At 39.5% G+C, this 15,220-nt stretch overlaps 1 protein-coding gene across 1 annotated transcript in view; it reads left to right on the plus strand.

The window, feature by feature from the left end:
- MEGF6 (multiple EGF like domains 6) overlaps positions 1–15,220 on the plus strand; it is a 2,184,612-nt gene that overhangs the window by 1,654,745 nt on the left and 514,647 nt on the right. Inside the window, exon 23 of the mRNA XM_044062967.1 lies at positions 13,723–13,851. Coding sequence (XP_043918902.1) covers positions 13,723–13,851 — 129 coding nt within the window. The remainder of the gene's footprint in view (positions 1–13,722; positions 13,852–15,220) is intronic.

A 15,220-nucleotide genomic window follows, 5' to 3' on the forward strand; every position in this document is an offset into this window, starting at 1 on the left:
ACTGCGCATGCTCTGGAATTTTCTGGAAAGACTCTTGAGTTTCCCAGGGACTGTTACAGGACCTGCAGTAGCTATCATGTACTTGGGCCTGGTTCTTTAAACCACGTGCTGCATACTATCTACATGAGCTTTGTCATTGTGCCTTCCGCATCTGTTCTCATTTGTAAGCATACTTGTGTGCTTTTCTGTAAGCTCATATATCTGACAAATCTTAGTGGCCTTATTCAAAGTTAAATTACTGTCTCAAAGCAAAATCTTTCTCATTGTGTCATTATTAATACCAGCCAAGCCTGTATTTTATCAACTCATCTCTCAAATCACCAAATCTGCACATTTTAGCCTTATTTCTCATCAGTTATATATGCTGCAAAAGTTTCACCAGGCTTTTGATCCCTTGTGTAAAATAAGTGCCTTTACATTGTAACATTCATTTGGGGGTTACACATTTCACAGAATTTATATTTTAAGCACTCAGGGTCTTCCCTTGTTTCAGCCGGTACCACTGTGTAGCAGTCTTAACCCTCCCCTGCAAACAGAGCAGGTGCATACACAAATGAACGCTCCCTTCACTGGCCTCTGAACCAGTTAAATTAAGCAAAATAAATGCTTTTCTACGTCTTTGTCAGAAAAAGCAGCCTGTATGGAAATATCTTATTCCTGCTCAAACACTCTCCAATTTTCTGCAGTATTGTTATCAAACACAAGAGGTACGAGTCTGCAAAATCCTTCTGCCATGCCCACAGATTATAGTAAAACACAGTGTAAAATGGCCTTTGTAATTATGTACGAACATTCACACACACCAGGTACTTGTAATAATATTCAAGTGCACAATAAGCTCTTTGAAATACTGTACTCTGTGAAATATGCCTTGAAATAACTGTATTTTGTGAAATATTTTTTTTAAATAACTTTGCGAAATAACTGCACTGTAATACTGCATGCACTTGCAAACACTTTGCAGACTTTGGACTCTTTAAACAGCTTTAGTTAATATAAAAAAGTAGCACATAGCAAAAAAATACTGTTTTCCCTTTTTTGTACATTTTATGCAATTTGGATATTGTTTCAAAGATTTTCATTAATTATTTTGAAAATTTTTATCAATGTGTAGAAGTTTCAGAAATTTTGTTTAATAAGAGATTCGTTTTGAATGTTTTGAATGCTTTGTTTTATATTTATAGCAAAATAAATAATTTAAGCAAGTTTTAGTACCTGTAATTTGTTTCTGACCTGTTTTGCGACTTGTTTGAGCAGTTGGGATGATCCACTCTTATATATTCCTCCAACTTTAACTGGTTGCCTCATGGCTGTGTCTCTGCATCCCATTCTGACACCATGTCCCTCTTCTTATGTCCATTAAGAAGATGTTGAGGCTTGGGTGATTAAGTAGTTTATTGTATATAATTACATAAGGATGAATGACAGGAACATTAAACTTAAACAAACTAACTGACTACATACTTGCATGCTCTAACTCTGGCTACTCACTCAAAATGGCACTCTTGCTTGCAAGTGCTCATTACATATATGCTCCTGCTAGCTCAATGGAAAGCTTCTTAAAGGTATATCACACACACTGATCTACAGATCCCAGTTCCAGTTGTTATATCTCTGCTACTATCTTTGTTACTTCTAGTAAAGTTGGTTTAGACTTTGATTTCCATTTTGTAGTTATTTCTTTTTTGGCAACCATCATAATTTGACTCAGCAAGGCCTTACCATGTGTAAGCAATTCCAACTCTATATCATAGCTCAAAAAATAATTTCCTTAGTCACTCAAATTTGCTAACCCAGCATCTCCAACAGAGCAATCTCCAGGGAATTTTTAAAGTCAGCCAACTCATTACACTCCAAGAAAATATGCTCCCAGTTACTTCTTTCTTCCCCATCACATCTCCAACATTTGCTGTCTACCTGAGGAAAGATTCTTTGTAGCCTGTGTGAAGACTGCCAGCCCAGCTAGATAAAATTTTGTGAATAATTCTATATCATTTGTGGATAGTAATATGATTTGTATGCTTGCCTTAGAAATGTAAGAAAACTGTATGTTCTGTACTGAATTTCAAGATTGTAACCACAGTGCACCCTGCTGGAAAAAAGCAGAAATGTGTATAAACTATATGCCTATGCAAATGTATGTGTTGATGGTAAAGGATGGAATATACAGAGCTAACTTGCAAACTCTAAGAAAATAAGTGTAATAGTTTATGACTCTGTTATCTCTGTTTCAGCTCAAAGCAGACACAATGTCTAGAGTTGTAGGCTTTCCTATTCTCTGGAAACAGAGGTAATTACAGGTTTCCAAGGTAATTGTTTGACGACTTCTAGTTTCAGGCAAGCTTCTAAGAGAGAAGTGCCAACTTCTAAGCGATAAGTATTTTTCATAGAGACATGTTAAATTCTGTTGGTATCTGTTTAGACTGGGAACTAGATGCAGGTGTCAAATAGTGATGTCATCTAGCAGTAATGTGTTATTAATTTAAGAACTAACTCAGAGATAAAGTCTGTGCTTTTTGTATTTTGTTCTGAACCTGTAAATATCTCTTCAGCGCTTTTCATCTGTATTTGCTTGGCTCTGTAAGTAAGACATTTAGGGCATAGTATCTCTTAGATAAAGATACGAATACAGCAAGATTAGGTAAAATGTTTTCTGTATTTATGTGAGACTGTCCTGCAATGCTGTTTTAAAATATTTCCTGTGATTTTTGAACTCTATTGTCACTGTGTTGAGTTAATGAGTATTGACTTATGCTTTTATTATTTATTATTAAATATATTTAAACTTTTTAATTGTGGCTGGTTTTGTATAGAGATATTTAAGCTCTTAGGGTACTTGCATATGTATTTGGTGGTACTGTACAGGCCACTCTGAAATACCCTTAAAATTTTGGTCACACTTACCATTTGGATAAAAGTAACATTGCACAGTAGAATTGTTCACCCTTTGTAAGGGCCTTATGGTAGCTGATAAGTAGTGGTTGGTGGCAGTGATTACTACCTTATAGTCTGGGCAGGAGGGGCATAGCTAGTAAGCCTGTGCCAGCCTCAGGAGTGTCTGTGTGTTTGTATATAAATCAAATCTCAGTGTGTGTGTTTGTGTGCATTTGTGTGTGTGTGTGTGTGTGTGTGTGTGTGTGTGTGTGTGTGTGTGTGTGTGTGTGTGTGTGTGTGTGTGTGTGTGTATATATGTGTGTGTGTGTGTGTGTCTGTCTGTCTGTGTGTGTGTCAGCTACCTGGACAGGAACACGAAGCACTGTTGGGACAGAGAGGGTACTGGTGGTTTTGGCTTGAGCACTTGGCTGTGATCTTAACCCTATAGCTGTGCCAGTGGGGAGTCTTATTGTGGATCTGGAGAAAGTAGGAGAAACCAGCCCCAGATTCACTGTGATCTTTGTGTGCTCTTAAGGGAAATTGTACTTTACTGTGCATGTACTTCACATCCTCCCAATGTGCACATCCCTCACTGGTGTTAGTGGTGAGGATTGAGGCTCCTTGATTACTGGGCCAGTGCAGGGGAGTCACAACCTGTTTGAGGTACAAAATATCTATGTAAACACTTCCAGGCAATTATTCTAAATCTTCTAGATTATGTTCCATAATTGGGAGACATACTTATATCCCTCATTGTTTCTTTGTGAATTGCTTATCCAATCTCCCTTCCCAGTTCTTCCTAACCTCTTCTGATTGATTCTTATAGTTATTATGCAATATTTTGTATGCTCTACTAATTATTCTTTTCTTAATGGTATCTTCTGTTCTAGAGTCTACTAAGAACTCTACCAGTGCTGGTCTTTCATTTAGGACCCCCCTATTTCTATCTCTTTGCCTGTACTCTGATATCAGTCCTTGATATGGAAGGCAATCTGTAACCTGCAGCCCAAATAGGTTCTTAGCATCTTCCAGTACCTTGGTTCCTTTGCAAGTTTTCTCCCATATATCCCCACCCACCTCTTGCCTATTGTCTGTATCAGAAGCAAACATATCTTGTAATAAGAATCACCCATGCCAGGCAGTTCTGATTGTAATTCATGAGAATGTTATTCATGCAGCTTAACTCAATAAAATCTATCCACACAAGCGTCATCTAAAATTAAAACAATGCACCCCATAACAATGAATTGTCATTTTTCGTACAGACAGTTGTTATAACATTGAGGCTTTATAGCATTCTCAGAATTTAAAGTGTTCTGGCTTCCTGCTTTTGCATACAGATGCTGTACTAAACTGAGTCTAATTTCTAAAGTTACTGTTACAAAACAAATATACAGTTTTGCTTTGTTTTTGGTTCTTAGAGGGATAACAATAAGTTAAGATAAGAATTCATTCTGAAAATATGGATGCTTAAGGCATGCTTCAATAATTGAGATGTAGTGAATTTTTACAGGACATTTACAGCTTAAATGGAATGTATACATAAAAGGTTGTCATACTTGTTTGCATGTCACTTGGCAATGGAGAGGCATTTCGTATAAAGATGAAAAGGTTTGACTTTGAGATACAGAGGCAACCATGTAATGAGCAGTTAATGTGCTGGACACTTTCTCACTGCCTCAATATAATGTGTGTAGTGTGGCAACCACTGGGAACATATGGACATTTTTATTCGTACTACACTGGCAACAAATTAATTTACTTAATTAAGATAAGAGATCACTTATCTGTGGGATTCATTAACTCCTGCACTAAGTGTACACCGTTCTGAGTGAACAATCAGCAAAAGCATAACTTACACCTTCTTCCTCCTAATTTTAGTTTTCTACTAATTTTCTTGCAGCTTTAAATATGGAGGGAGATTCATAAAGGTTACCATAAAGTGTAGACTACACTTACACTTAGTATAATCTTTCTGAGTGACTAGAAAGCACAACAAAATGTGGTAGGGATGTTCTTGAATACAGATCATGTACACTTAGTATAGGTGTTATTGAATCTGGCCCATTATGTTTTTCCCCCCAGAAATTGTTGTAGTTTTAATTGATAGAAATGTGTCTTGGCTAATTTCTCCATACACATTCAGATAATAAGTTGGATTATATGATGCTTTTTATTTCACTAGACTTTATGAATCCTTTCTGAATAACAAACAAATCCTGACAGAGCTCAGGCTGTTACATGACGTAATGCCTTCATTTACAATAATTGGGAGAGGTGTACCCATACGAGGAGCACAGCATTAAGTTAATTGATCTTAAGCCTTCACTGGCTATTTTCCACTTTGAGCTGTCTTTTGCTAATGCATTTTAAATGCCTCATTCCCCAACTCCCAGCTTCAGCCTGTCACTCAGATGAAGGTACATGTTTTCATGTCGACTTGGATGACTCAGTTGATAGTAAGCTCATGCTAAAACATAAAAGGAGGATTATCGCTGTTATATTGCAGGTTATATTTGTTTAAGGGATATTTACCTACAGAAAAAAATAAAAAAATGACTTACCAAAAAATACCCAACTGATATTCTGATGTACACACACACACACACACACACGCAAACACATGCACACACACACACACACACACACACACACACACACACACACACACACACACACACACACACACACACACACACAAACACAAACATGAAGTAAGATTTCACATACGTACAGCTGTATAAAGATAAAGGTATATACTGGTGACTGTGGTAGGGAGATGATTTAAGTTATCCTTTGTCTATAAAGTAAAAAGGTTTCATTCAGGTGTCCAGGTTTAGTTATGAATTATGCATATGTTTTTTCTATGTGGATTGCTGAAGACAAATGATTACAGTTAGCATCTCAGAGCTTCATGCCATTTTGTACAGGCAACCTTATTTGGTGTTTCACAAGCATATGATGTCCCTCAGACTGAATCAAGTCCTTCTCCCATATATGACCTCAAGGTTTTTCCTGAATTAGTCCTTCAGTCTCCTGGTATTTGTCTTGCTTGTGGAAACCTGAGATAGTGGGTCTTTTATATCTAGGGTAAATATTAAGAGCGGGGATGTTACTTGAAGAGAGTAAATATGCTTTAGAAGGTGTACCTGCTCTTTGACACCTTTGTTAAAGGCAGAAAAAGGGCTGGAAGTTGTCATGGAAATATTTTCCAAGTGGATTATTAACTAAATCATCTTTTGTCACCAGTCAGTCAGTTATTTATCAGATGCTGTTATCAAACTCCACTCCATTAGAGCAGTGGTTATCTCTAGTGCTTGCTTCAAGAATATCTGCACTGTAGTCATTCTGTGCCACAGTCACTTGGTCCTTAGTGTACACCATCACCAATCATCATGTTTTCAGCCCCAACTCAGGGAGGCCACATTTGAGAAGTAAGTTCCTTAGGACTAGTCTTCTGAACTCTGGCCTTAGGTGATGCTGCAGTGACTTCCACCTTGATGGTTGGATGCACCCTGAAGTAGGATCCATCAAGATGGGTCCTCAACATTAGATATAAAAGATAAATTCCAACCATCACAGTTGATCCAGTAGAGGACCCTATATGAGTCAGGAGTTTTCCTTCTCCTTCCCCTCATAGCAAAGTCCGTCACTGCCATAGTTCCCTGTAAGATAGGTAAATATATGATGTGATGTTGTTGATCTTCATTTATTCATCACTGATGGGATGTTGGTTCTGTCCTTGGAACCGAGTCGGCCATATACCAAGCTCGCACCAGTCAAAAACTCTCCAGCTAAGCTTTTACCCATAATACCCTTCTCCCATTTGCCTCACATCTCATTTGCTGTGTAGCTATAAAGCCGTGTTCAAGCCAGCTCTCAGCTAAGTCGAACATGTTTTGACATTTTATATAGTTTGATAGTAGTTTTCTTGTAATTCCTGATTTTTGCTTATCTTTGTTTGTCTCTAGCCTTTACCCTTCCTGTTGGCTGCTTTTCTTAATTACCTTTCAGTAATCTTAATACCATTGGTGGTACGGCCTTTCTCCCTACCCTTGTGGTAATTCTTAAATACCATTGCTGGTATTTCTTCTTTTTAAAAAATAAACAAAAAAACTATATATAATATATATATATATATATATATATATATATATATATATATATATATATTTGGTTGTTTATTGTGTATGTGCGTTGAAGATGTCTGAAAGGAAAGGTACATCAGGCTTTAAGCAGTGCCTGAAATGTAGTAGGAAAATGCCTAATAGTGATGCTCATGAGGACTGTGTGTATTGTTTGGGGGTGCCCCATCTCTCAGTGCAACCTCTGTGTTCTATTTGTAAAGGGTTTAGTGCCCATACTCTGAATGAACGAAAGAACAAGCAAATTCTGAAGGGCCTCTTTAAGATGCCCTTTTCAGAGGTTCTTTCTGCATCCGAGGGCTCTCCTCCTCCTAAGAAAGAAAAGAAAAGACCACTTTCTGTATCTTCTTCATCTTCTGGTGATTTGGACAAGCCACCTAAACTAAAAATGCCTAAAGTGTCATCAGAGCTGAAGCCAGTCTTTACGACACCAACCTTGGTTCCGTCAACTGTCTTTATGCCTTCGGTGCCTGTTTCAGCACCAGTATTGTCTATGGCACCTTTTATTCCCAAGTAACAAATTGCTGTATCCTCTTCAGTACTGAGTGCCACAGCACTGAGCTTGCCTTCGGTACCCATGACTATGACCCCACTTTTGACTGAGCCTCCAATAATTACCGCCACACCCATTTAGGTACTGAGTGCCATTTCAGCACCGAGTCTATCTGTGGTACCCATGACTGCAATAGATGCTCCATTGCTCCCCGTCTCCAAATTCGAGACAGTGAAGTCATTTACAAATGCTGGCACTATATGTTTATAATCTTAGCTGTGTTAATTGATTCAGGTAGATGCTGTGCAAACAAAGCCAGAAAAATTGTAGTCATTACCTATCCAGCCAGTTCCATTATAGGTTCACAGGTTCATAGGTTGGTACTAGGCTATTGGCCGTAGGGCCTATACAAGCCTAGCCATAACAATTAACTGGCCATTTCTTCCCACAGTATTTACTTCCCTGGACTCCTATCTAGCAGGGTGACTGATGTGATCCCCGGGGTGAATTTCTTATCTCCCATCCAATCATCAAGGTTCCTTTTGAAGAGGGCCAAAGAGGTGCTCTGCTTGACATGTTTGGGCAGTCTGTTCCATAGTCTGGGGAGTCTCTGGGTCAGGCACCTATCCCTCCAGCATGTTTTGTTCATTGTGATGACAAGGTTTCGATCCCTGGAGCGTGTGTCTCTGAGGGATTGGGATTTCTTTAAGTGTAGCATGTCCAGCAGCTCTGGGTTTGACATGGCCTTGTATGTTAAGCAGAGATCACCTCTGAGTAGGTGACAGAGTATAGCTGGAGATTTTTTAGATGGTCAGCATAGGGCATCTGCTTTAGGCCTGTGATTCTTTTAGTGAGGTATTTCTGCAGCCTTTCCAGCTGTTGCAGATGCCTTGAGAGGTACATACCAAATGGGGCATTGTATTCTATAATGGGTCTAATGAGGGATGAGTACAGTGGGACAATGACCTCCTTTTTGCCACATAGAAGGATTTCTTGACTGTTGTGGCAATGTGGTTATCGAAGGTGAGACCACTGTCTACCTGTATCCCTAAGTCTCTTATCACACTTTTGGTGTTTATTGTACTGCCACCTATGTGGTAATTCACAGGTACATGTTTTTTTCCCAAATGGGCTAACTATACATTTCTTGGCTCTGGCACCAAGCATCTGTTTCTGTAAGGCCCTTTTGTAGAATATCCTCATCATTTGGTGATTCAGTAATGGCTCCCAGTTTGCAGTCATCTGCAAACTTTGTTAGCCAGAGTCCCTTAGTGTTGGCCTGTACTTCAGAGAAGTAGATGCCAAACAAGAGCAGTCCCAGGACTGAACCTTGAGGTACTCCACTTGTCACTTGTCTGGAGCTGGATTTGGAGTAAGCTACTTTTACAGTGTGGGTTCTGTTAGTAAGCCAGTTAGCAACCCATCTAGTGAAGGGATTAATGCCCAGCTTAGTAAGTTTATCTGTGATTCCAGAGTGGGGGATGGTGTTGAAGGCCTTGGTGAGGTCCAGATAGGCTGTGTGGACCACCTTACCCTTGTCCACGGCTCTGGAGACTGATTCGAAGAAGTCAGTCAGGCTCAGGAGACAAGATCGGCCCTTCACGATCCCAAACTGCGTGAGGTCCAGTGTTTGAAGGTTGCCAATGTGTTTGTTTATGAGTTCCATGATAATACGTTCCATAGCCTTGCAGATCAGGCTCGTCAGACTGATGGGGCGCTAGTTCCGGGGATCCAAAGTGGATCCCCCCTTGGGGAGTAGGATAACTGTAGCTCAGTGGGCACGAAGCCTGAGGTGAGTCTATGATTAAACATGACACCTAGGTGAGGTGCCAGTTCATTTTGTAGTTCATGTAGTACATAGCCTGGGATGTCGTCTGGTCCCATGGATGCTATATTCTTAGCCTTGTAGAGGTTGTTTTTTACCTGTGTGGTTGTTATTACTGGAATTTGGCAATCTTTTGGTATTGAGATGGTCCCATTAGGGGGTACGAGGGGGGTGAAGTTTGCACTGAATCAGTCTGCCAAGATATTGGCAATATCCTTGGGATCAGTATATTTAATGCCATTCTGTTGTAGCTCCGAGCAGATCTGAGCATTGCCATTTAGATTCTTGACATAGCTATAGAATACCTTGTGGTTGTCTTTGGAATCTTTGGCAATTTTATTTTCATAACCATCTTTGGAGGATTTTATGAGGGATCTCAGCTTCTTACTGAGGCTGGTAAGGGAGTAGTTTTTTGCATCCTGGGATTTTCCTCTTTTCTGCAACAGTTTCTTCCTTTTGTTGCAAAGTTTGTTTATGGCAAGGAACCACCAGATTGGTTTCCTTTTTTTGGAGGAGAGCATCTTGGTTCTATTGGGGGTGGCACAATTCATGCACGAGTGGATGTGCTCATACAGTGCCTTAGTGTAGGATTCAGCAGTCGAACTTTCAGTTCCCATCTGCATGGGTGTTATGAAGTTTGTCACTTCTGACTTGAGTAGCAGGAAGTTGGCTTTGGAGATGTTTTTTCTGGAGGTTTCCTTACTGGGAGGTGGAGGTGGGATGTGGATGCTAAGGGTGATTAGCTTATAGTCAGACCTGACCAACGAGGGGGTGACCGTAGGTGTGGACCATCAATTTCCCATGTTGGTAATGACCAGATCTAGGATATTGGAACCCCTGGTGGGACTAAGGATTAGTCGATCCAGGCCATTGGAATTTATGAATTCCAAGAACCATTGGGCAAAGGTGTTAGTACATGAGCAGTTTTCCCAGTTAATGACAGGGTAGTTGAAATCACCCAGTATTAGGGTGTTTGGTTTTATCTTAATATTTTCCAGTATGTTTGCAAAGGTATAGTGAGAATCTTGGGGCATGGTGGGGGATCTGTAGCAAGCTACAATTGGATTGCAGTTTTAACTAGTGTTAGTTGCACCTGGAGAATTTCAGACGCATTGTGTTGGGCAACTAGCATGGTGTTGTGAATATCCTTGGTGAATATGGTCACTCCTCCACCTTTAGTGTTTTGGTCCTGGTTTGGTGGGAGAAAAGTGTGGTAAGAGTTGTAGCCTGGTATTGCAGGGGTGCTGTTTGGAGCCTTGAACTAGGTCTCAGTTACTGCACAGATATCAATGTTCTCCATTTTTAGGAGTGCCTCAAGAGAGTGCATTTTGAGGTTTAGACTTCTAGCATTTAGTAGCGTTACCTTCAGATTTTGCATGCTTGTACCTGTTATGGTGGTGGTTTTGTCATTTGAACTTTGCCTAAAAAAGGACTATAAGGGTGGCAAGAGCCTTAGCCAGTAACCTGAATCCCAGGGGTGACAGGTGCAGCCATCTCTGGCAAAGCATCGTGGTCTGTCGATCATGTAGTCCCAGGTATACAGATACTGGATCCCCTTTGAATGACACCAGAAACTTAGCCATTTGTTGAAGTCAATCATTTTGTCCTTATACTGTGGTATTATTCTGGGCGAAAGCAGGATGCTACTCAGGGCTAGGCTCATGCCTGCCTGGGTGACATGATCCAAGAGCTCTTCCATGTCTCTTTTCATGTAGTCCAGGGAGGTACATCTCAAGTCATTCACTCAATCATGGACAATGACAGAGTCATATTTGTACTTGTTGTGGAGTGACTTGAGTACATGCGTTATGTGGCAGAGCCTTACGCCTGACAGGCAGCTGACTGTAATTTTCTCCTTGTTCTCCCTGGTGAGTGGGACATCAGTGTGCCTGACTATAGAGTCACCTATGACTGAAGTGTTGGGTACGTTGTCTTGCCTTAGGGGCTGTTGTTGGATGGCACACTGGTGTTGTGAGCTATGTGACACTTTGGTTGTGATTGGTGTTTGTTTGCGTTTCAGCTTCCGAGGTCCTTGTTGCTTGGCAGGTTAATGTTAAGGGCCTCCACATATGTGGGTTTAGTGTTGCTATGTGTGGGTGTTGGTGGTGTGGGTTTAGAAGGGCTATGTGTTGCTTGAGGTGTAGTGTGGGTGTTAACCTTCTCCTCTTTACTGTCCAGCACAATCTTGGGTGGAGAGAGCTTTGCTTCCATTTTGGCTATGTAAGTGCATTTCTCACAGGTTGTAGTGTTGGGTGGTAGGAGGAGAGGGTTGTCTGTGTACCTGAGGCAATTGCTGCATTGCCCCAGTATGCCCAGATTCACCGGGTGGACAGGAGGAATCACCAGAAGCTAACCCTTGGACATGCCTGGTTTGGTGCTTTTTTTTTGTAAAGTTCAAGAGCTGTTTTCCCTTACCTTAGCAAGGTACTTTGCAGTTATAGGCTGTTTAGTACCTGCAATTAATTTCTCCTTATTAACAAGGAGAGTTGAGTGATTGTATAAGTTTAAGACTTCCTAGTGCTTTCCAGCAGATTTTAAAGGAAGTGCTAGTCACATGGATGCTTAAAGGTAATATGAAAAAAATGGTTTATCCTGAACTCTGCAGTGTGCACGAAAGGAGTTAGATGTGAAAGTAGGTAACTTACATTTTACCTGTCTAAAAAGTTAAGTTTTAGTGGACAGTCACTAGTTTTAAAACAGCAAGATAGATTGAAAGGGGGTGGTCAGTTTTGTATTCTGGTACTATGGAATACAGTAGGATGGCCAATAAATTTAAATAGTTGAAGGGGAGTGATTTCACAAAATGATCATTTTTTTGCTTACTTACACAAGCCAGTAAAAACAGAGAGGACATGAGATATATGGTCAAATTAACATAAGGGGAAGGCAACTAGACAGACAGTGGTGTTTAACAACATTACAGTAACTGGGTGGGAGGGTGGGAAATTCTGCCTGACTCACAAGGGACAGAGCTGCGGTCTCTTTTCAGGTTTTAATATGCAGTTAAAAGCAGAATGCAAGTAAAACACAAGGTAAATAAAACAAATCGGAATACATGCATTTGGTCACGTGACCAAATGCCAAACGTCGTTTTTTTCCAAATTTTAATGTCAAATCTCCAAGTGTCGAATGGTCAGAATGTCGTAAAAAATTCTGAATTTGACAATTCTGACCGCTCTACCACCTAAACAAGTGCTACCATGGGTCACAAAGGGGGGGGGGGGCGTTTTGCATTTCGCTTACTTTGTGTTCACATTTATGCGAACTTGCAGTCATGCATTTGACCATTTTCCAGTCAGCCGTCCACCGGCCGACCAAATGCATGCACACCAACAAATCACAGTCTTCAAAACAGAAAAAGGCAATAAAGTAATACAACAAAAAAGGCAAACTAACCTTTCCCTCACAGCAAAGTGTAGCAGAAGGTTAAATAGAAGGTTTAGTTCTTAGCTCCACCCCCTTAGTTCACAGATGATTAACTTAACTGACCTGTTCTATTGACCTGTACTAATTTCTGCCTGACTCATAAGAGACAGGCCTGTGGTCTCGTTTCAAGTTTTAATATGCAGTCAAAAGCAGAATACAAGTAAAACACAAGGTAAATAAAACAAATCACAGTAATCAAAACAGAAAAAGCCAATAAAGTAATACAACAAAAAAGCAAACTAACATTTCCTTCACAGCAAAGTGTAGCAGAGTCTGGGTGAGCCTTTCTAGTAAAGTTCTGAAATATTTTATTTTACCCCTTAAATAGAAGGTTTGGTTCCTAGCTCCAGCCGCTCAGTTCACAGATGATTCACCTTATTTGACCTATTCTATTGACCTGTACTAATTTCTGCCTGACTCACAAGAGACAGAGCTGTGGTGTCTTTTTCAAATTTTAATTTGCAGTTAAAAGCAGAATACAAGTAAAACACAAGGTAAATAAAACAAATCACCGTATTCAAAATAGAAAAAGGCAATGAAGTAATACAACAAATAAAATGCAAACTAACCTTCACATTACTCCTAGTCCTTTATCCTTTCTTCCTTCATACTGGGGGGTAGTATGCCGAGGGGTGTACTATGTGAGCATTTTGTTTCAGAGCATTGGAATCCCTGAATATGGTATTACCAAAAAGATGACACTGGCGTATCTTTTAATATGTACAAAGTTAATTATGTATTCACTTGATCACATATCTATATATGGTTAAAGTATATGAGTGTGTGGGCAGTGTCATAAAGAAATCCTAACAGGAATAAAAGTGAAACTGAGGTTTAAATGGACTACAGCATCTAGGAAAATGGACAGAATAAAGCAACTTTTCCCTCTAACCAGACTGGTAATTTTTTACCTGCTATTTATTATATAAATAACTGTTTTTTTTTCCTGTTTTTGATAGAATGTAGTCAGGGGAAGTATGGCATCAACTGCCAGGAGATCTGTGACTGCCAGAATGGAGGACTTTGTGACCGCCAAAGTGGAAGGTGTATATGTCTTGCTGGATGGACCGGTGACAAATGTCAGATGTGTAAGTGACAACTTCATCACAATTATATTAAGGAAAAAACACACAAACAGAAACACTAACTGTGCCACAAATCTGATTTTTTTCTTTATACTAGGTTTGTCTTTCCATCAGTTCTGAATTAAAGCTGAGCATTATCAAAACTGATCACCAAATATGTCAAAACTAGCATTCATTTAAATTTTTAAGTCCAAGATTTTGTTATGTTTGCTGCGTGAGGTTGATATTTCAGTGGATACTTTGGGAGCTACTTTAAGGAAGTTGTTTTGATTTGGAGGTTGAGATCAGCTGCTACCAGACAGTTCAGATGGTAATATAACACAAAAGAGACAGGCTCTTAAAAGGTTTGTTCTGGTATACATTGCCACCGCTGTGCCTCCTGCTGCTCACATCTAGAGATGTTGTTCCAGCTGCTGAGTCTGCCACATGGCTAGGATTTTTTTTTTGTCAGGTAAGAGGCCTGGAACTGGTATATGTGAATAGAGTAGAGTGCAGAAACAGGCAATTGTTTAAGGCACAGAAGCACTTTTTATCAGCTGATTGTTGAAGGTGTGAGACCTGATACTGCAATCCCTATATTATAAAAATTAAATGATTCTTACAAAAAAGGAGAATTCTAAATCTCTGTGTCACAATTTTAAGATTTTTTCAGGAAGGCTTTGACACTGTGACCCCCCCCCCCCCCACGCTCACAAACACACACACACACACAGACACACACACACACACACACACACACACACACACACACACACAAGCAGACATCTGCTACTTACATATTTTAACTCCAAGATCACTATACCTTAGAGAAGGGCGAGCCCTCTAAGACAACACAGTTTTGGAATTTGGAACATATATATATATATATATATATATATATATATATATATATATATATATATATATATATATATATATATATATATATATATATATGTGTGTGTATATATGTGTATATGTGTGTGTGTGTGTGTGTGTATGTATATGTTTCCTTCACGTTTGCACTTAAATTCTTGCTGTACCAAGAATTGCAGTTAAAGTCTTAGACCTTTCAACAAGCATACTTTCTTTTACTTCATATTGTTTTTGTTAAGCTAACAAGCAAATGATGTCCAGATTTCTGAATTTTAGTGTAATGCCAAAGACCTATCTTCATCCTTAAATTTTTAACAAATATCAACTGTTCTTTGATATAGCTTAAATATGCCTCACTGTAAATCATACCTAGGGTATCTTTTTGGATTGCAGTATTAGTGGTTTACAGCAGTTTTGTAGAAGCTTCTACAGTATTACCACTAACAGTTAATTTCAGCAGAGATGTAGCTAACTGCTTTTGCACTTGATCCTGTCCCCATATTTGGCATCCGTCTGA

This window comes from Protopterus annectens, chromosome 2.part1 (genome assembly GCF_019279795.1).
Source record: "Protopterus annectens isolate FY-2018-M chromosome 2.part1, PAN1.0, whole genome shotgun sequence".
In the NCBI taxonomy this organism is placed as follows: Eukaryota; Metazoa; Chordata; order Ceratodontiformes; family Protopteridae; genus Protopterus; species Protopterus annectens.